This window comes from Sander vitreus, chromosome 3 (genome assembly GCF_031162955.1).
Source record: "Sander vitreus isolate 19-12246 chromosome 3, sanVit1, whole genome shotgun sequence".
In the NCBI taxonomy this organism is placed as follows: Eukaryota; Metazoa; Chordata; class Actinopteri; order Perciformes; family Percidae; genus Sander; species Sander vitreus.
Genome location: NC_135857.1, coordinates 34,717,766 through 34,739,964, shown reverse-complemented (window position 1 = coordinate 34,739,964; position 22,199 = coordinate 34,717,766). Strand labels below are relative to the sequence as shown.

The 22,199-nt window shown below is 44.4% G+C and overlaps 1 protein-coding gene across 3 annotated transcripts in view; it reads right to left on the bottom strand.

The window, feature by feature from the left end:
- Positions 1-1,714: 1,714 nt before the first annotated feature.
- Positions 1,715-22,199, bottom strand: part of chp2 (calcineurin-like EF-hand protein 2) — a 39,901-nt gene continuing 19,416 nt past the window's right edge. Inside the window, exons 1-7 of one of the 3 annotated variants that reach the window (XM_078247148.1) lie at positions 16,879-17,054; positions 8,736-8,808; positions 7,061-7,141; positions 6,552-6,676; positions 6,393-6,454; positions 4,764-4,886; positions 1,715-4,040 (exon numbers count right to left, since the gene is read on the bottom strand). In XM_078247148.1, coding sequence (XP_078103274.1) covers positions 3,987-4,040; positions 4,764-4,886; positions 6,393-6,454; positions 6,552-6,676; positions 7,061-7,141; positions 8,736-8,808; positions 16,879-16,945 — 585 coding nt within the window. In that variant the 5' untranslated portion in view covers positions 16,946-17,054 and the 3' untranslated portion in view covers positions 1,715-3,986. Of the gene's footprint in view, positions 4,041-4,763; positions 4,887-6,392; positions 6,455-6,551; positions 6,677-7,060; positions 7,142-8,735; positions 8,825-16,878; positions 17,055-22,199 lie in introns of those variants that run through there. The other 2 variants (XM_078247147.1, XM_078247146.1) reach the window with 2 other exon arrangements.

Here is a 22,199-nt window from a genome sequence, read left to right as displayed (position 1 = left end):
GAAAGGTTGTGCACACCTCACTGCAGGTAGAAGTTCTTCAGTCACTGCTGGAGGATCCACCATGAGCATCAGCATGCACCTGTGTGTCCTGTGCAGTGCTGAGGTAAGTAACATGTTACTGTATTCAGATTACATTTCTCTGTAATGCATCACTGTTGATAACTCAGTAATCACATTACATTACGCGTTACTGGTTCTTCAACTGTCTGCATAACTGGAGGAGAGAATAACAAAGCAAACATCCGTTTTCGTGCGTGTTTGCGTAACGCCATAACACTTGTACGTGTAGACGAAACAAATATGGCAGAGCCACCGCTCAAGACGTCTTTTGAGGGGTGGAGGTATGCCCATTACTTCAAATTAGTTGCGCGAAAGGACAACAACGTGATTGTAAAGTGTAAATTGTGCCCAGGCCACAAACACCTCTCCACTGCCACGAACACGACATCCAATCTAAGCTAGTTGCTAAAGTCCCCCGGAGCCTGAGTGAAAAGAGTGAAAAGAGCATGTTGCCAACACCCCGTCAAGCAGCCAAGACTTGATTTTCAACAGTACGTAAACAAAGCAGAGATAGATAAGTTTGTGGCAGCAGAGGGATTCTGCTTCTGATTTTGACACTCCTAGGGTCCATATTCTCTGCAGTCTGCATGTTTTCATTCAGATCACTTATCTTACTCACTGATCTTCATCCAGAGGAGGAGGAGGAGGAGGACATGGTTGCGTGAGATGAAGACCTGCAGAGTCTCAGGGCTCAAAAGAAACATTTACATCTTGACATTCGGCCTACAGTACAAAGAGCAGGAACAAGTACAAACACAGCAAAAGAACCTCCTGACAGATGCTGACAGATGTAGCTCCACGACAAATGAAATCAGTTTCCCATTAAAACAAAATGTGTGGAAAGTGGTAAAGTGGAATTATAGTTTGGGATGGCAACTTAAAGTGTCTGATCTTCTCCAGCTGTTATGCACCGCTGGCTGCCAGAGGAAGAGGAAATGTTTAGCAATGGCTCCATCTAGTGGTCTTAAGCAGGAAGTGCACCAATTGGCCACTATTTCTGTTACAACGCTTTCACCTACTATTAAAATAACTTTACATTCAACTTTAAAAAGACATACTTATTACACAAAAGTATGTGGACAGTCCTGTCTACAAACTCTACAATACTTTTGTAAACTTTCTTAGATCCCATGAAAGAAAATGTTTGAGCATACAATGATATTTTAGACAATAGTGTTCTGCCAACTTTGAACCAACAGTTCGTTTTGGGTCCTTTCAACATCACAATGACCCCGTGTGCAAAGCTAGCTCCATTAAGAAATGGTTTTCCCGGTTTGGTGTGAAGACCTTGACTGTCTTCTGACATTTCCTGAGAATTTGGGAGGTATTTTATGGGCCGTTTCCAGTATTTTGAGAGGCTGGCAGTGTTAACTTCGACATGCTTTGCCATGTATGGGATTTAAATTTACAGAAATTATAGTTTCTGTACAGTTTCTAACGCAGGTAACTGGATTGTAAACTGTAAACATCCACAATAGGAGTTTGTTGTATGGATTAAATGTTCTGGGGGAGGGGTAAAGGGTGCATATGGGAAACTTGGACTCACAACATCAACCCCATCGAACCCCGCTGCCTTGATCGTTTGGTTAGTTTGTGTTATTGTGTGACTTTGGTGTTTAAAAGGGTTAGGAACTAGCAAAACTAACCGATGGAGGCAGCGGTAGAGCAGCAACTCCCGTGTTCTGAGAGGTAAAATGTCTGTTTTTGTCAAAGGAGTCTGGTGGCTTTGAAGAGAGCAGAGATAACGGCTTCAGTTCCCCGCCGTAAAGGGCTGTCTGACAGCAAGGTAATAGCTGAAAATATTCTAAACATAGCGTACACTTAAACTGATATAGATGTGTTTAGGTGTCTAAAATGTGTGTCCACAGCAGGACATACTGTAGCTTAGCTTCCGTGTCGGTAATCCTGCCTGCTTCTACAAACTTGTGGCGTGCCGACAGCCTTCTACTGCAGCTAACACACTTGACTATGGAGAAGTAGATCATATAAACAGACTTCCAAATATGTGAATTATCCCTTTAAGGTGTCAATATGCTGCAACCAAAGTGCTTGTTGGATTGTGGAACAGTGTTGGAAACTCTGCAGCCTGCTGACGTTGAATTTGGGGGGCTGTGTTACAACTGAGCATACAACAACAAGCAACAAGCATACTCACTTCACCACAAGGCACAAAGTGTGCACTGGTACCCGCATTATTATATCCCCAAATAAAAGCTTTGAATGATGATGATGTGATGGCATCTAGTGGGCAGTTGCTTCAACCAGAACAGGCGAGAACCAATGGGATGTGATCAACATTCAGATTTAACACAGCTGACAATGTGTAAGTGATAATCACGTCCTGAATGTCCTGACATCTTTGAAATAAAACAGAAACAGGAAAGATGTATGTCTGCATCGGCACGAGACAAAAGACTGTAGACTGGATTGTGAAATGATGTATTAAAACATTCAATCATCACAGATTGACACACACATGACAGAACGTTGTCCAGTTTCTAAACTCGTACAGATCTCGGGAAGGAAACTGCTGATAGACGAAGGTTAAATAAGCTCACACTGATACGCGATATGAGTTTAAAGTTATTTATTTAAGATGAGTTAGTTAGTTATTACTAAAAACCACAAAGATACTTCATTACAGGCGGACAGTTCCAACCTTAACACTGAAAACCTTTTCAAAAATTACATTTTCTCCCCATAGAAAGGTGAAGTCCACCAACTTCCGGTGGGACCTTAATTGGGAAAACAAAAAGTACGGTACAGAACACGTAGAGAACGTTTGAATTGATCCATGAATTACACATATGGTGTTCATATGAAGTGAAGAAAGTCTCATTATGTCATAACACTGTTGAAGCATCAAGGGGCTTTTCACACGGGGAGCGCCACTTGGCCTGCGTAGTCGCCTGGATCTGCGGGTCTACTGCGCTCCTCATGCGAACAGACAGGCGGACAACACAGGGTCGTATCATATTTGGGTCAATACGGTATTTGGGCTGCACATGGACGGTCCGTGCTAACTCTGATCTCTTCCATCCTACTTGTTTCTCTTCATATCGTGAACTGAATTTACACAACCTGGTCTCACGCCAGTTCGTGAAATGGTCACGTTATTTAGATTTATTGATTTGTGTACAGGTCACGATTTTCTCGTTTATTTTGTGTACAGGTCACGATTTTCTCGTTTATTTTGTGTACAGGTCATGATTTTCGAACGTTACCATTTCAGGAACTGCCATGACACTGGGCTGCTCTGGGGGACGCAACAACGGGGAAACTAAACGCCACAACGGGGAAATTAAACACCACAAAGGGGAAATGCAACGCCACAACGGGGAAATTAAACACCACAAAGGGGAAATGCAACGCCACACGCTGGCGACAACAACGGGACGGACCGCCACATGCAGGACGCGATCCCCAGGCGCAAGGACACAATCCGTCTCTGTGGCACGCAACAACGGGGACATGAAACGCCACACGCCGGCCACAACAACGGGACGGTTGTGGTCAGGAAGAGAAGAACGGGGAAAGGAACTGCAACACGCCGGACGCGATCCCCGGTCTGCGGGGTGAAAGTCCTGTGTTGTTTGACCCGTCCTCCCCCCCGACCAACCTCCTTACGTGGATTTTCTGCTTTTCATACTACTCCCTACCGTTGTCGTGCTGTGATCACGAAATCTGCTTCCCATTTAAACACATTACAACAACATTAACACACGTAAAAAACGACATAACCGTGTCCTGTTCACGAATCCATAAACAATAACGTGACCATTTCACGAACTGCCATGAGACCGGGCTGATTTACAAGACAAACATCACTACACACTTTGTTGTGTCTCCATCTTTGTCTCCTCTAGCAGGATTCTTCCTTTAAATGTGAACAGGAAAATCCCCCAAAGTAGTAGCCGGCCGTGTCTTTAACTCAGGAAGCGAATATTCATCTTGTGATCGATGTCTACTTTCTCCAGTGACTGAAAACAAAATAAAAATAATCATTTTAATATTAATTTTAAAGTATGATATGTACTTTTCCTACCATAGATGAAAACATACAAGTACATTTGATGATATTTCAGTACTTCAGTATTTGGAAACACTCTCCGTCTATGTTAATAATAATTTATAACAGTATAAAAAGTTTATTTCATTGTTTCATGTGTCATTCATCCTCACAATAGTCCTACTTAAATACAAAAATTATTTGCACTACCCTACCTCACCAATACTGTTTATTTATTTACAGATGTACATGCTGTAATTACACCTATACGTAGCCATATTGTACTGCTCTTCATACTATTCATCCTGCACATACACTTATTCTTACTATTCTTCCTATTCTTATAATGTTACTACACTGCACATAGCTGTACATACTGTACATATCTTTCTATATGTTTCATTCAGTATATCCATATTTATTCTGTTTCTCTTATTATATATTCTGTTAATACACTGCATATATCTATATTATTCTTACTACTAGTATGTCACTGTCATGTCAATGTATGCTACTACATTGCACATATATGTACATGTTGTTCATACATTGTTCATATTATTATATTGTCCTTGTACTCTGCAGAATGACAATAAAGCTGAATCTTAATCTAATCTAAAATCTAAAGTGTTTAGGTTTAGATTAATATCCCCAATTGTGTATTTGGTCCCAAAATTAAGTCGACCCCTCTCACCTTTCTGAACTCGTCGAAGGAGATGGCGTCATCTTGGTCCAGGTCGGCTTCCTGGATGGCTCGCTCGGCGATGCTCTGCAGCTGCTCCTCCGTTACCTGCATCTCCAGCATCATCCGCAGCACCTGTCAGTCACAGTTAGCAACCGATCAATCATCACATTCAGAAACGACTGGCGTCTTAACCCTTGTATTGGCTTCCCGGGTCAAAATTGACACAGTCTGTTTATAAAGTATAAACGATCACCCAATTCTGTGTTATATCTACTAAGCCAACGTCATTCTACTTACTTACTGTTGGAATTCACTGTCAATAAACCTCATTTATATGAAATCATACCTAATTTCTAAGGCTCGATTCTGGGCCCAATTCCTTTCTCTACATACATAATATATGTTTAACCTTCCAAGGTATAATAATAACTAATAGAAACATACGGTCTTTTGGAGCTAAAAGCTAACAGTCGCCCCATTCTGCTGATGTCTTTGTTGTCTTCCTAGCCCTTACAGAAGGTTTTGTATCCAGCCTAGAAGTCCAGAGATTTTCGGGGTCTTTGTGCAATTAATCCATGCTTTTACATCCAACATTGATTCACTGTATGTAAGAAATGTAAATAGTTTGTCCTTTATATGAGTTATAATGTTCATTATGTTTATTTTTGCACTGGAGGACTCCAAATATATATAACTGTTTTAGACAACACAAATGTTTGTGTGGCATTGCTGTGTGTGTGATATCAATGAATATGACATTAGTAGAGTATTGGCATAAGTGAATGTCATGAGGACAAAAGCGTCTGGACTTTTTTTGAAAAAATGTAGATATTTTGTCCACTGTATAAGTAATAATGTTAATTTTTTCACTGTTTGACTCCTAATACATATGAAAACTGACTTAGACAGAAGATTGGCTTAGCTTTTATTGCTGTGTGTGTGATATCAATACATATCTGTGAGATTCATGTTTCGTTTTATTTATTTATTTGTCTTTATGGTCCTACAACCTTTTTAACATTCAAGTGACCTCACTGCAGCACAGATATTCTAATAGCCCAGTTTTTCCAGAAAAAATGGTGTTCATAGATTGACTGTGGACAACAGGGTTGATGTTTTACAAGCTATTTTAAGAAAATAAAACCAGACGGACCAGAGGTTGTCATAAATCCTTTAGGGCTCTCAGCATTAATGTATATGCAAATGATATACTGTTATATCTTTCTGTCGGAGGATAAGGATAATTAGTGGTGGATGTCTTGTATCTTGAAATAATCACATGCTTCAAGAAGGCTGTTTAAAACTTTGCACCGTTATCCCCATTTGTATATCCTCATGTAGGGTCATTTTTGTAGATTACTAATCATATAGATGTACAGTAGTGAAGTGAATCCAAACTGACTACAGCTGCCCGTGTGAGTGAACTGGAAAGATGCAATACTGCTGAAGTTGCACCGTTTTTGCATTGCAAGGACTCTGGGTAATATAGTGAAGTAATCATATGCTCCATCAAATAAATGTGCCTGAAACCCATCGACCTGAAGCAGATTTCAGAGTCTGAGTGGTACCATTTGAAGTTTGTTTCCAAGCTGTGTATTTAGAGAGGTGTGCAGATACACAGTTATGAGTTTAACAGACCTGGAGAAGTTCTTCTCGTGAAATCTTTCCATCTCTGTCCTGATCATATAACTGGAAAGCAACTGAACACACAGACAGACAGAGGGACTGACATTAGTGGATCACATCTCACTAAGTAGAAATGAAAAGTTGAAGCAGAACAAACCAAAGTGGACTAACATTTGAGTTTCCTGGTCCTGCTGTTGGCCGGCTCTGGCTGTGCTCCGTCTCTGGTTCGATTTGTTTCCGTGGGACGAAAATGAGCCAGAATCCGAACGAAGGAGGCAAAGTCCACCGCTTCCTTTCTGGAGAAAGAGAGCGGAAAGAGTAATGAGTAATGTTTCCTGTTTCCTGTTCAACGTGACCAACAAACACAGGATGGACTATAAACTGCTCTCATAACTCCAGTTGTGTTACAGTTTGTTGTGTGAAGGATTGAAAGTTTCTGTGTTCACAAAAGTACTGACTTTATCTTCTGATTTATGCATCGTTAGTTCAGGCAGTTTCATGATTGAAAAACAATACAGAAATTAAATCATGTTCTCTGCAATGGTTTACTCTATGCTGTGCTTTGCAGCTTAATCAGTGTCCATATTAAAGTAACTCTTTTGTAATGTAAACATTGTTGTCATTTTATTATCTGATGTAATCCAGTATAAAAATGGGGTAACATTAGCAAGCTGCTGCACCCTGGAGAGAAAAAGGCACTGATGATTCTGTCTCCGATGGGGTTCATGGACAACTCCCGAATTGCTCCGAAATCCTCAGGCCTGAGACACACACAAACACAAACAGAGAGAATATATCACACAGATACAGAAACATCACTGATATCTGAGATCATTTCAGAATACTTCAGTCGAGTATTAGGAACAGCTATCATTAAAAAAAACGTTGAATAACGTTAATTAAGAACGTCTTTAAAAAACTGAACCTTCCTTCTGGATTTTTGCAGAGGATGTTGGAAGTTAGACCCTTATAAGTAACTTCATAAGTATCTGTGAAATAGTTCCCACCACCGGTCATTAGCCTCGGTGCACAAATGTGTTTTCACCTTTAGCTTTACTGAGGTGTTTCATTATGTTAAAGATGCCAATTCGGCAAAGAAACTTCAGATTTTTCGGGGACTGCCCCATTTCTCCGACGCTCCATTGTTCTGACCTCTCAATAACCCGAAAAATCAATACAGCCCAATAGTCCGACATCCCTTTGGGGGCGAAATTACGAATCCCACTATGGCCACGCCAAGACCCGCCCTACAAGGCAGCTCGATTGGTTGGGGTTAGGCATTGACCTCGAGTAGTTAAAGAAGAACTCCGGTCGATTCCAACACGTAGCTCTGTTGTTTGGAAATGTGGAGAGCTGTCAGTAGCGAGAAAAACTAAACCAATCGGTGCTGCCTGCACCGTGTTATCCCCCTGCTAGCGTTAGCACCCAACAGGCTTAAACAGCCTCTTGTCTTTAGCCTCTAAACATGCTCGAAGTGTCATTACAAGTGCTACCCATGTGCAGTGATTCCTTCCGAGGGAACACAGTGAATCTGACTGGAATATTGGATTGAATGAGTTCGACAATCGACTAGTGTGGACTTGACCGGACAACAGGAAATAATCAGAGGTATGTGCACTGGCTGGATTAACACAACGTTTATGCCTTTCTGTCACATCTACAGCAGTCAGATTCACTGTGTTCCATCACTGCACATGGGGAGGCACTTGTAATGACATCTCGAGCATGTTTACAGGCTTAAAACACGTTTAAAACCTGCCCTGTTTAAGCCTGTTGGGTGCTAACGCTAGCAGGGGGATAACATGGTGTAGGCAGCACCGATTGGTTTAGTTTTTTTTTGCTACTGCCAGCACTCCACATTTCAAAACAACAGAGCTACGTGTTATAATTGACCAGAATTCTCCTTTAAGGTTAGGATAGCTGATTGGTCAGGGGATAGGACCTGTATGAATGGGGTTACGTTACCTTGCGTAAGCATGGACGCCTGGCCAATAAATGCTATTGAAGGGCGGGTCTTGGCGTGGCCATAGTGGGATTCGTAATATCGCTGGTGGACGTTGGACTAGTGGGCTGTAGGACCAAAGGGAATTTTTCAGGTTATTGAGAGGTCGGAACAATGGAGCGTCGGAGAAATGACATGGCACCGACTTTTCTTCATTTTGTCACATAAAACATGAGAAATACGGGAGGAAAATAATTGAATAACCTCTGACTGTTCCCACTCTCTCTATTAGAAACAAATGTGTGTCCAGACCAAACCCATCAGGACCAAACACCTTTCACACAGAATTTGTCCACATGGACATTTTGCTTCCAATGTGATAATTACAGGTTAAAACACAGATGTCCACCGACCTGAGCTCTCCCCTCTGGTCTACGTCCAGAAACTCAAACCTCTCGTACAGACGGAGGATGTGAGCAGCGGAGACTGAAACACAGAGAACCTTTGATTGATTACAGTCAGAACATGTTTTATTATCACAAGCTTTTATATTTAACTGGTTTGCACTGCAGCAGGTCGGATTTCAAGTTCATTGGCATTTCTTTAAGCCAATCACAATTGTTTTAGGCGGCGCTAAGCTCCAGACGGAGTCACGGTGCCTCTGCAAAATAGCCTCTGGAAGGAGCTTGTTTTGGTGGAACATGTGTACGTTTAAAAGTTGTTTTAGTCGTGCAACAGAAACCTCAGATTGGACAGATAGTCTAGCTAGCTGTCTGGATTTACCCTGCAGAGATCTGAGGAGTTAACCATAGTCCTCAGAAATCCACCGGAGGTTAGAACGCCAACACAAAGAAAGAGGAAGGTGACGGACATCTGCCTGGTCGCACAGAATTCCGTGAAATGATCACGAATTGTTAACAGCGCATTACGTGGTGGTGGCACGGAATGTGTGAAAAAACCGTGTGGAAACCACGGAAAACAACGCCAATGTAAAGTCGATGAGAAGATGACGTAGCATTAAGAGGCCGAAATTCTGCATAAGGAGGTTGGTTGGGGCGGTGGATGGTCAAACACAGGACGTTCACCCAGGAGAGCGGGGTTCGTTTCTGTCCCGTTCTTCCCGCGTGTCACTGAACCGTAAACCCACCCACGACCTTTTCCTTAACTTAAGGGGCCGTGTTCATTTCACGGAATTCTGTGAGATCAGGTTGGTACCGACATCCGGCTGAATTTCCGGTGGCACCGGAGAAATCCTGGAAGTGGAACGTCATGGACAGACTACATCAGAGCTGCTCTGTTGACTTTCTCTTGTTGTTTATGTCATGAAAAGGAGATCTGCAGGAGAGGAACAGTATGCCAACTTTAGAAATAAAATGGATTGAAAGGCCATTGAACTGTTTGCCGTGGTCATTTGATTGGTACACAACAAAATGGCGATTGTTGTCAGTGGGGCTGTAAACTGTGTCGCATCTCGATGGGAGGAGAGCAGCCTGAGCTTTTTATACAGTCAATGCAATGTGCTCGACGCAGCTCGTAAGACATTCTCGGTGCCGAGGGAAGTTAGGAGGAGGGACAGTTAGACCCAACGGCAACGGGTTCAGCGGACCGCTAACATTAGACCCAGCCCGCCGTTCAGCTCATTGGCTGTAACTAATGCAGCATAAAAGCACGGAACCAGCAAGCCAGCCAGTCACTGGACGACATGTTAGTTGGCTAACGTTAGCTTGCTAAATCCGCATTACCCCCTCGCCACATCGTTCACAGAAAACAAGCTGATTAAAGCTGTCACTCGTGACAACGTGTTTTGTGTGGATGAAGCATTAAGCCTCATTTTCAAAGTATTTTATATCAGAAATATGGGATGTCGAAATAAGAGCCTAAAACTTTGGGAAAAGTGTCAAAATGTTGGAAAAAAAGCAGGCAAAAACGACAGTAAAATACACCAGGTAAAAGCAACAAAATGTCCAAAAAAAAGGGATACAAACATCAGAAAAAGCTATAAAAATGTGGAAAAAAGTGACCAAAACACAAAAAAAGACACCCAGCTGGAATAAACCAACCCTCAGCTCTGCCGCACGTCACATTTCATTGACCTCACTTTAAAATGCCGGCTCTGAAACACAAATGTCTCATTTATGTAAACACCTGTTGACTTAGCTGTGGTGGAAGAAATATGGGACGTCCAAATAAGCGCCTAGACTTTGGGAAAAGTATCAAAAACGACAAAAAAACCTTAAAAAACACCAGAACAAAGCGTAAAAAAGTAAGAAAAACGCTTCAAAAAACGCTGGCAAAAGCGACAAAATGTCAAAAAAAGGGATACAAACATCAGAAAAAGCAATACAAATGTGGAAAAAAGAGACTAAAACACACAAAAAAGTAAAAAAAAAAAACGTCAACGTCAAAAAAAACGACAACAAAAAGTGTTTTTTTCATGTTTCACGGGAAGACAACACATGGGTTAAGTTAACTTGACTCATTTAGTGGCTGCCTCTCTGCCTCATAACGTCTCTGCTTGTTTGTCCGTTACAGCAAAACCTCATCTCCGTCAGATATAGTTTATACATTACCATGACAATGGTACACGCAAAAATGTCTGCCGCTCTGACCATTCGGCTACGTTAATTTAAATGGAAATGGCCTTTCTGTCCATTTTATTTCTATGATGCTGACCTTACACCAAAACCAAAAGCGTTTCCACTGTCGCAGACACATTTCCAATATCTGAATGCAATCCTGAGAGTCTTGCTAGAGTCGGGGTGGGGGGCATATCACTCCGCCCAAGTAGCAGAAGTAGCAGTGCTTCGCCTTCTGAGAATATAGTTCCCAGTATGTATACGGTTAGAAGATGGCTGTGTCTCATGTGACCTTGTTATTTGTACACGCTGTGACTATACAAATCACAACATGTAAATAGGAACATGTTGGTGTTATTTTGTCACTTATTGGGAGCAGTAGGCTAGATGGAGCCGGTTACCTCCAGGATCTGTGCTAAGCTAGGCTAGATGGAACCAGTTATCTCCAGGATCTGTGCTAAGCTAGGCTAGATGGAGCAGATTACCTCCAGGATCTGTGCTAAGCTAAGCTAGATGGAGCCAGTTACCTCCAGGATCTGTGCTAAGCTAGGCTAGATGGAGCCGGTTACCTCCAGGATCTGTGCTAAGCTAGGCTAGATGGAGCCAGTTACCTCCAGCATCTGTGCTAAGCTAGGCTAGATGGAGCCAGTTACCTCCAGGATCTGTGCTAAGCTAGGCTAGATGGAGCCAGTTACCTCCAGGATCTGTGCTAAGCTAGAAGATAGAGCTAGTCGATACATCCACTGCTAGTTTGAGTCTGAACATGAGAATTTGTTGACAGTTACGGTCCTTTAACATCATGAAGAACAATATTCTGATCCATAGATATCAGATTAAAGAATAATGACAGAACAGCGAAGAATATTAAACATTATTCATACCTGCCGACACTCTCCCGGATTGTTATTTCTCCCGAGAAACTTCTTTATAAATAATTGGACTAATATGTTTGTCTAATGTTGACCAGTTGCCAGATCTTGTATGAAACGCATCCTATTCACACAATCCACACCGTATACAATGTTCAACCCATTTGTCACCTCAACCTGGCAACCTGTAACCCTCAACCTGGCGACCTATAACCCTCAACCTGGCGACCTATAACCCTCAACCTGGCAACCTATAAACCTCAACCTGACGACCTATAACCCTCAACCTGGCGACCTATAACCCTCAACCTGGCGACCTATAACCCTCAACCTGGCGACCTGGCGACCTATAACCCTCAACCTGGCGACCTATAACCCTCAACCTGGTGACCTATAACCCTCAACCTGGCGCTAAAACCCCTAAACCTGATGACCTATAACCCTCAACCTGGCGACCTATAACCCTCAACCTGGCGACCTATAACCCTCAACCTGGCGACCTATAACCCTCAACATGGCGACCTATAACCCTCAACCTGACGACCTATAACCCTCAACCTGGCGACCTATAACCCTCAACCTGGCGACCTATAACCCTCAACCTGGCGATCTGGCGACCTATAACCCTCAACCTGGCGACCTATAACCCTCAACCTGGCAACCTATAAACCTCAACCTGACGACCTATAACCCTCAACCTGGCGACCTATAACCCTCAACCTGGCAACCTATAACCCTCAACCTGGTGACCTATAACCCTCAACATGGCGACCTATAACCCTCAACCTGGTGACCTATAACCCTCAACATGGCGACCTATAACCCTCAACCTGACGACCTATAACCCTCAACCTGGCGACCTATAACCCTCAACCTGGCGACCTATAACCCTCAACCTGGCGATCTGGCGACCTATAACCCTCAACCTGATGACCTATAACCCTCAACCTGGCGACCTATAACCCTCAACCTGGCGACCTATAACCCTCAACCTGGCGACCTATAAACCTCAACCTGGCGACCTATAACCCTCATTCTGGCGACCTATAACCCTCATTCTGGCGACCTATAACCCTCAACCTGGTGACCTATAACCCTCAACATGGCAACCTATAACCCTCAACCTGGCGACCTATAACCCTCAGCCTGGCAACTGCATTGCCCCCTCGCCACATCGTTCACAGAAAAGCGAGCCGATTAAAGCTGTCACTCATGTGACGAAGCAACGTGCTTTGTGTGGATGAAGTATTAACGCTCATGTTGTCCTCGGGTCAAATTTGACATGTTTTCAACGTTTTTTGTATCAGAAATATGGGACATCAAAATAAGCGCCTAGACTTTTTGGGAAAAGTGTCAAAAATGTTGGAAAAAAAGCAGGCAAAAACGAGGAAAAGAACTTAAAAAACACCAGGCAAAAGCAACAAAATGTCCAAAAAACAGAGCATATAACCAACGCAACCGATAACCCTCAACCTGGCAACCTATAACCCTCAACCTGGAAACCTATAACCCTCAACCTGGCAACCTATAACCCTCAACCTGGCGACCTATAACCCTCAACCTGGCGACCTATAAACCTCAACCTGGCAACCTATAACCCTCAACCTGGCGACCTATAACCCTCAACCTGGCGACCTATAACCCTCAACCTGGCAACCTATAACCCTCAACCTGGCGACCTATAACCCTCAACCTGGCGACCTATAACCCTCAACCTGGCGACCTATAACCCTCAACCTGGCGACCTATAACCCTCAACCTGGCAACCTATAACCCTCATCCTGGCGACCTATAACCCTCAACCTGGCAACCACATTACCCCCCCTCGCCACATCGTTCACAGAAAACGAGCCGAAAAAGCAACAAAATGTCCAAAAAAACAGAACATATAACCAACGCAACCGATAACCCTCAACCTGGTGACCTATAACCCTCAACCTGGCAACCTATAACCCTCAACCTGGAAACCTATAACCCTCAACCTGGCAACCTATAACCCTCAACCTGGAAACCTATAACCCTCAACCTGGCAACCTATAACCCTCAACCTGGAAACCTATAACCCTCAACCTGGCAACCTATAACCCTCAACCTGGAAACCTATAACCCTCAACCTGGCAACCTATAACCCAGTTGTGCAGTTGATCTCTGCGCAAGCTTCGCGGAAACTTCAGACCCGAAAGCTAGCCGATAAAAATGGCAGGTGTTCCCGCAAAGAAATCAAAATGTAACTGTACATTTCAAGAGTGTTGGGCGCAACAGTTTACATGCATCCTACCGAGTCATATCGACAACCTACGTGCTTTTTGTAAGGTATGTCGCATTGATTGTAATGTAGCGCACGGTGGGAACAATGACATTATTACCCAGGACATTAAAACACAGGCGATTTCATTCTTCATCATGAAAAGGACAGACAGAGGCAGTGATGAGAGCTGAACACAAGATGGCAATGTTAAGCTTAATGGCAGACTTAAGGGCGTTATACAGTAGCGCAGCCCAGCTGTTGAGAGCAAATGTGACGTCACTAGTTGCAGTCTTCTCCTGAACAGAGGGGGCGCTAATGAGCAAAGGCTACCGACTTTGCTATGTCTACTGACTAGAAGAAGAAGAAAAAGGTAAACGACGGCAGAACTGGCAGCAGCATTGACGTCAATGCTTCGATTTGATTGGATGAGCTACTTGGTGGGATCAAGCCTTTCATTCACCCTAAAAGAGCTCATCTTAACTTGCAGTCACTCTGAGAGTCCTGGCATCACATTGTCCTCGAACTCGTCCATGCTTCCTGTTTCCGCTTTGTCACGCGCTATGAATCCGGGCGCGCCGGAAAGATCTACGTCATTTTAACGTCACGATGGCTCGCGCCAGCTTGGCTGCTGCTACTATAAAACACGCATAACAGTACACTTAACAGTAGCCTACCCCCCACCCCCGCACATATCTCAAATGAGATGAGAAAAACCAAATGTTGGCAGGTATGACTTTAATAGAACAGTAAACACATTTCTGCACCACTGGAGATAGTTGCAGCTGAAGCAGCACAGTTATCTGGATCAGTGTGGACAGTTGAGGGTGTTCACACACAAATTGGGATAAGCAGCAGATGGAACAACGCTGATGAGTTTAGCAGCACTCCCCCGGCTGCTATCAGAGAGCCCAGACACACTCCTCAGCAGATACCAACACATACAGAGACTGTTTTAGCATATAAGAACTTATTTTTCGTGTTTTTTTCTCTTAAATCATATTAAAAGTCATCATTAAAGTGCTCATATTATGCTTTTTGGCTGTTCCCCCTTTCCTTTATTGTGTCATATATCTTTGTTGTGCATGTTATAGGTTTACAAAGTGAAAAAGCCCCTAAAAAGTCCCCCCCAAAGGGACTTACCATCTCCAACAGAAAACACTGTTCACAAACTGCTCCAAACAGCTCTGTTGTAGTCCAGCCTTTACTTCAGAGACAAACGTGGTCACTTTGGAACACACGTTATAATGCTCGCCTAGCTGCTAGCATGGCACGCCCTCATACTCTGCTTCTGACTGGCTAGTAGTCCTTACCTAGGTACTGTCAGGACACGCCCTCATACTCTGCTTCTGACTGGCTAGTAGTCCTTACCTAGGTACTGTCAGGGCACGCCCTCATACTCTGCTTCTGACTGGCTAGTAGTCCTTACCTAGCTACTGTCAGGGCACGTCCCTCATACTCTGCTCCTGACTGGCTAGTAGTCCTTACCTAGCTACTGTCAGGGCACGTCCCTCATACTCTGCTTCTGACTGGCTAGTAGTCCTTACCTAGGTACTGTCAGGGCACGCCCTCATACTCTGCTCCTGACTGGCTAGTAGTCCTTACCTAGGTACTGTCAGGGCACGCCCTCATACTCTGCTTCTGACTGGCTAGTAGTCCTTACCTAGGTACTGTCAGGGCACGCCCTCATACTCTGCTTCTGACTGGCTAGTAGTCCTTACCTAGGTACTGTCAGGGCACGCCCTCATACTCTGCTTCTGACTGGCTAGTAGTCCTTACCTAGGTACTGTCAGGGCACGCCCTCATACTCTGCTCCTGACTGGCTAGTAGTCCTTACCTAGGTACTGTCAGGGTACGCCCTCATACTCTGCTTCTGACTGGCTAGTAGTCCTTACCTAGGTACTGTCAGGGCACGCCCTCATACTCTGCTTCTGACTGGCTAGTAGTCCTTACCTAGGTACTGTCAGGGCACGCCCTCATACTCTGCTTCTGACTGGCTAGTAGTCCTTACCTAGGTACTGTCAGGGCACGCCCTCATACTCTGCTCCTGACTGGCTAGTAGTCCTTACCTAGGTACTGTCAGGGCACGCCCTCATACTCTGCTCCTGACTGGCTAGTAGTCCTTACCTAGGTACTGTCAGGGCACGCCCTCATACTCTGCTTCTGACTGGCTAGTAGTCCTTACCTAGGTACTGTCAGGGCACGCCCTCATACTCTGCTTCTGACTGGCTAGTAGTCCTTACCTAGCTACTGCGTATGTGCGACTCCCAACAAAGATGTTACAGCAGTGTGATGTCACACTCTGTAGCTAAAACAGAGAGCTCAACACACAGGGGGAAAAGAGGAGCTGCAGCAATGAGCAGTACAACAACAATATGGTGTTTTTTGAAAATTAAACCATGTAAACTTATTCTGGTACAACCTCTAAACACAATTATGAACCTGAAAATGAGCATAATATGAGCACTTTAAAAAGATGTGTAAATATGTAAAAGTGTCAGCAAACTCAGGAATGCATATTTTCAGTCTGCTCATATTGTTAAAGGAGATAAATTGCAGCAGGAAACATCTGTTGTGGCTTCGTGTTTCACAGCTGTCGCTGTCCTTCAGCAGCAACACTGACTGTTTATATGTCATACTCTTCAAACTCCACAATCTTTATCTACTGTATGTATTCAGATGAATGTACAGTTTGAATAGAAGCAAAAACAAGCATTGCATTAAACAGATTCATGATTCAGGAGTGACTTGACTTGTTTTTCTTAGGTTTGATCTGTTCTCTCTTTTAGTTTCCACAAACTGCTCCTTGTCTTAAGATTTTGCACACCAAAAACCAAGCAACTAAAGTCAAAAAGTTGATACTCACAGCCAGTTTCCTGCATGAGCTCCTGTGCATTTGGGATTTTGTTCAAGCTGGAGCTTTTGGAGCCCATCCTGCAGCTAAAACACAACCCTGATGTCTGTTTTTTAAATTCCTGGAGGCTTCTGGCTGCACTATGAGCAGGCAGACTGTATGTTTGTGTCTGCACTCTGCAGCCCCACCACAGATACGACACACATGTTGCTGAGCCAATCACTACTCACCTAACAGGCACTCGCTGATTAATGAGTGTCCTTCCTGCAACAAGTGAGCCTGTCTGTGGCATGCAAGACCAAGACCATTCATTTTACTCATTTAGCGACTGGCTAGTTAGCTAGCTTGCTAAATCCCCATTTCTTTAATGCTACACTGGTGACAGAAAATATGCCGATCAGCGGCATTGCTGGTAGGTCCCATCTCTTTCTACTGACTTTGTGTGTTCTTTTGTCTAAGTGAAGTTTTGCTGCTGTCAACACACAATGCATTGGAAAATAGGGTCCAGGGTGAACTAAAAAACAAATTACTCTTTCAGTAAAAGATGGGAATACTTCTCCCACTGCTCTGTCTGTTTCTGAACACATTAATGTTATTCATTCCTTGCATGATATGTGCAGCGGGGGTTGAAGTGTGCCGTTCATTTGCATGTACTGTCCATGCAGCAGTGACACAAAACTGGTTGAAAATCATCAGTTTCTCTTAAAGGTGCAGTAGGTAAGACTTATAAAACTAACTTTCTGTCATATTTGCTTAAACTGACCCTATGTTCCAGTAGAACTACATGAAGCAGGTCATTAAAAAAAACCTGGATCCTCTGGCTCCACCTACAGCCTGGAGTGAGATTTGCAAAAATCCACAGCTCCCTGTTCAGATGCACCAATCAGGGCCAGGGGGGGGTGTCTAACTGTTCAGATGCACCAATCAGGGCCAGGGGGGTGTCTAACTGTTCAGATGCACCAATCAGGGCCAAAGGGGGTGTCTAACTGTTCAGATGCACCAATCAGGGCCAGGGGGGTGTCTAACTGTTCAGATGCACCAATCAGGGCCAGGGGGGTGTCTAACTGTTCAGATGCACCAATCAGGGCCAAAAGGGTGTCTAACTGTTCAGATGCACCAATCAGGGCCAAAAGGGTGTCTAACTGTTCAGATGCACCAATCAGGGCCAGGGGGGTGTCTTACTGTTCAGATGCACCAATCAGGGCCAAAAGGGTGTCTAACTGTTCAGATGCACCAATCAGGGCCAGGGGGGTGTCTAACTGTTCAGATGCACCAATCAGGGCCAAAGGGGTGTCTAACTGTTCAGATGCACCAATCAGGGCCAGGGGGGTGTCTAACTGTTCAGATGCACCAATCAGGGCCAGGGGGGGGGTGTCTAACTGCGTGTCAATCACTGCTCATGCACACGCATTCACTCTCCCTTGTGGGGGGAGGGGCTTAGGAGACCGTTTTGGGCGTTAGCAGAAAGGGGGGAGGGACTGAGAAGTTGTTGATGTTCAGATTCTTTGGCTAAGTCCTGGATCTTCACAATACCTACGGCACCTTTAAATTCATTTAAATAAAAACACCCACTTAATACTTAATCTAACTCTATTTATTTGACAATTGTTTTACATGTATGCTATTGCCAAATAAATTAACCAATACTTTTTTAAACATGGTTTCCCTTTCGTGGAAATATACGACAGAGGCATATGGATTGTATTTTTTTTTTTTTTTATTCTTTTTTTTTATTTGAATTTTTTTTTTTTCATTTTCATTGTCTTTATGGTGGGAGGAAACCGGAGCACCCGGGGTAAACCCACACAAACACAACGAGATTTAGGCTACATTTACATTTTCAGCAGAGTTTTGGGCCAAAAGTGTATTTATCTCCAGTAGAAGAAATAATCTCTGTTTACACTAACAGAGACCAAACCAAAATATCTCATCAACATCCTGGTACACTGGGCATAAACAGGAGGCAGCGTGGAGACTCCGCCCACTGCTGGTAGTTGCCATGCTAACGTTAGTAGCTTTAAGTCTCAGAGAACGAGACGTCGTGACCGATGAGACCCAATCAGGAGGAGAAACATTGGCGTCAGTGTCGGCGTTGCCAATGGTCTCCATTTGCGGCCGTTGAGCCTACAACACATCCCCGGAAACTCCAAACCAAAACGGGTCAGAAGTGTTTCCAAATGTCTCCGGTTTAGAGGCTCGGAAACACCAGAGCAGAGGGAATGAGAGGGGGAAACGCCAGAGCAGAGGGAATAAGAGGGGGAAACGTCAGAGCAGGGGGAATGAGAGGGGGAAACGCCAGAGCAGAGGGAATGAGAGGGGGAAACGTCAGAGCAGGGGGAATGAGAGGGGGAAACGCCAGAGCAGAGGGAATGAGAGGGGGAAACGCCAGAGCAGGGGGAATGAGAGGGGGAAACGCCAGAGCAGGGGGAATGAGAGGGGGGAACGCCAGAGCAGGGGGAATGAGAGGGGGAAACGCCAGAGCAGGGGGGGAATGACAGGGGAAACACCAGAGCAGGGGCAATGAGAGAGGGGGACACGCCAGAGCAGGGGGAATGAGAGAGGGGGACACGCTAGAGCAGGGGGAATAAGAGGGGGAAACTCCAGAGCAGGGGGAAACGCCAGAGCAGGGGGAATGAGAGTTTGAGATGCTAGTGCAGGGGGAATGAGAGGGGGAAACGCCTGAGCAGGGGGAATGAGTGGGGGACACGCCAGAGCAAGGGGAATGAGAGTTTGAGATGCTAGTGCAGGGGGAATGAGAGGGGGAAATGCCAGAGCAGGGGGAATGAGAGGGGGAAACGCCAGAGCAGGGGGAATGAGAGGGGGAAACGCCAGAGCAGGGGGAATGAGAGGGGGGAACGCCAGAGCAGGGGGAATGCGCAGTGTAAACGTAGCAATGTATGCATGCATGTAGCAATGTGAATGTAGCCTCAAAGGCCAAAACATCTCCACACAGAAGGTAGCTACTCTTCTATTGGTGAACATCAGAGAGATTTGTTTTATGTTTCATTATATGGTCTATCACATAACATCTACTGAAACACAAATATCATAGTTTGGGCTCTGAATCCCAAATATAGACTCGAGACACCTCCCAGGTAGGCTGTCTAGCCATCACCATTCACATCAGGGCTATCCGGCTGGTGTTTGTGGTCACCGGTAGTCGCCATCTTCTCGTCCGATTCCCCCTGATTCTTGTATACGTCGTTGAGGGACTCGCCTCGGAAGAACCTGCGTACATCACTGAACTCATTATCCTGCCCCCACCACTTCCAGTCGATGCCGTTATCGGTGGAATCGGCTTTGCTTTCACAGTTAGCTTGTGATCCATTGGTGACGAATAACTCATTTGACTCCCACCACTCCCAGTCGAGATCAATGTTGTGAGACTGGCTTTTGTTTTCGGAGGGATTTTGTGGCTCATCATTCACATCAGGTTGGGGTTCATCGTCCCCGGTATAGGACTCACCCTGCTTGCTTTCAATGTCTTTCCTTTCAGAATCGCCTTCGATTTCTGAGTCATCGTCTGACTCCTGCTGCATGACTTTACTGTGAGACTCCCGTTTGCTTTTGAAGACATTTTTATTTATTAATTTATCTGACTCCCTCTGCTTCGTATTCGTGTTTTTAGTGCGGGACTCTTGGGTGCTTTTGAAATTCTTTTTGAGTCCATATGTGTAGAGGCCCTTCATTTTCTTCATAACCAAACGATTCTTTTGGAGGATTTGTCTAGAGCAGACCTTTGCCTGTGTTGCAAGGTCTTTCACTCTTTCTCTAGTGTTCTCCTCGAAGACTTTGATTTTTAAATGTATGTCATTTTCTTGGGGTTCCTTCTTGGTTACGTCCATGTCGGAACAACCTGACCGTGGTTCAGTCGCACTGCTATTTGACGACTGATCACCTGAAGCCCCCTGCTTGTTCTCGAAGTCTTTTGTGTCGGAATTGCCTTTGATTTCGGCGTCATTTTCTAATCTATCGGTGACGACTTTACCGTTTGACTTATCACTCTTACGAGAGCTGTCCGGCTGGATTTCATCGTCACCGGTAGTCGAAAACTCTTCCTTTGACTCCTCCTGTTCGATGACTTTACTGTGACAGGCTTCAGAGGTCTTGTAGGTCCTTCCGATTGCCCATCCATTGATATTCATGTGTAAATAACCTGATTCTGGTTCAATCTCACTGCTAGTGTCGGAATCGCCTTTGTTTTCGGCGTCATTTTCTAATCTATCAATGACGACTTTACCGTTTGACTTATCACTCTTACGAGAGCTGTCCGGCTGGGGATCATCGTCACTGGTAGTCGAAAACTCTTCCTTTGACTCCTCATGTTCGTTGACTCTACTGTGAGACTTATCACTCTCATGAGAGCTCTCCGACTGGGTTTCATCGTCACCACTGGTCGAAAACTCGTCCTCTGACTCCTCATGTTTCTTGTCGATATTACTGTGACAGGCTTCAGAGGTCTTGTAGGTCCTTTCGGTTGCCCATCCATCGATATTCATGTGTGAACAACCTGGCTGTGGTTCATCCTCACTGGCAGTCGAAAACTCATTTTCTGACTTCTCCTGCTTGATGACTTTGCTGTGAGACTCTTGTTTGCTTTTGGAGACATTTTTCGATCCATGGAAGTTTAATTTGCTGTTTAACTCCTCATTTGACTTGCCCTGCTTCGTGTTGGTGTTCTTACTGTGGGACTCTTGGGTGTTATTAAGTATGTTTTTTAATCCATGTGTGCAGAAATCCCTAATTTTATTCAAAACCGACCGGTTCTTTTTGAGGACTTGTCCATGGCAGACCTCTGCCTGTGTTGGAAGATCTGTCTCCCTTTCACTAGTGTTCTCCTCAAAGACTTTGATTTTTAAATTCATGTCATTTTCTTGGAGCGAGGTTTTATTTATTGGGAGCAGGTTATTTTCTTGTTGGTCCGTAATGGTTACGTCCATGTCAGAACAACCTGTTGCCATGCTGGTCGGCAACCAATCGTCTGCCTCAACCTTGCTTTTGACGCCTATTCTGTTGGACTCGCCTTTGCTTTTTGACTTGGACCCATGCGAGATGAAAGCCTTAAGTCTCTTAAAAACCAAACGCTTTTTCGGGAGGATTTCGCCTAGCTGCGGGGGAAGATCTTTCTGCCTTTCTCTACTGTTCTCATTTTCTACGCGGTTGATCGGGAGAAGGTCATTTTCTGTGTTCTGTGTTCTGTGCTCATTCAGATCCTTGTTTTCTGTCTCACTTTTATTCTCAATAATTTCCCTAAGGCGCTTATTCTCTTCTCTTAGATCCTTCTTTTCTGCTTTGAGGACAGCATTTTGATTGCACATAAGCCCAATGGTTGT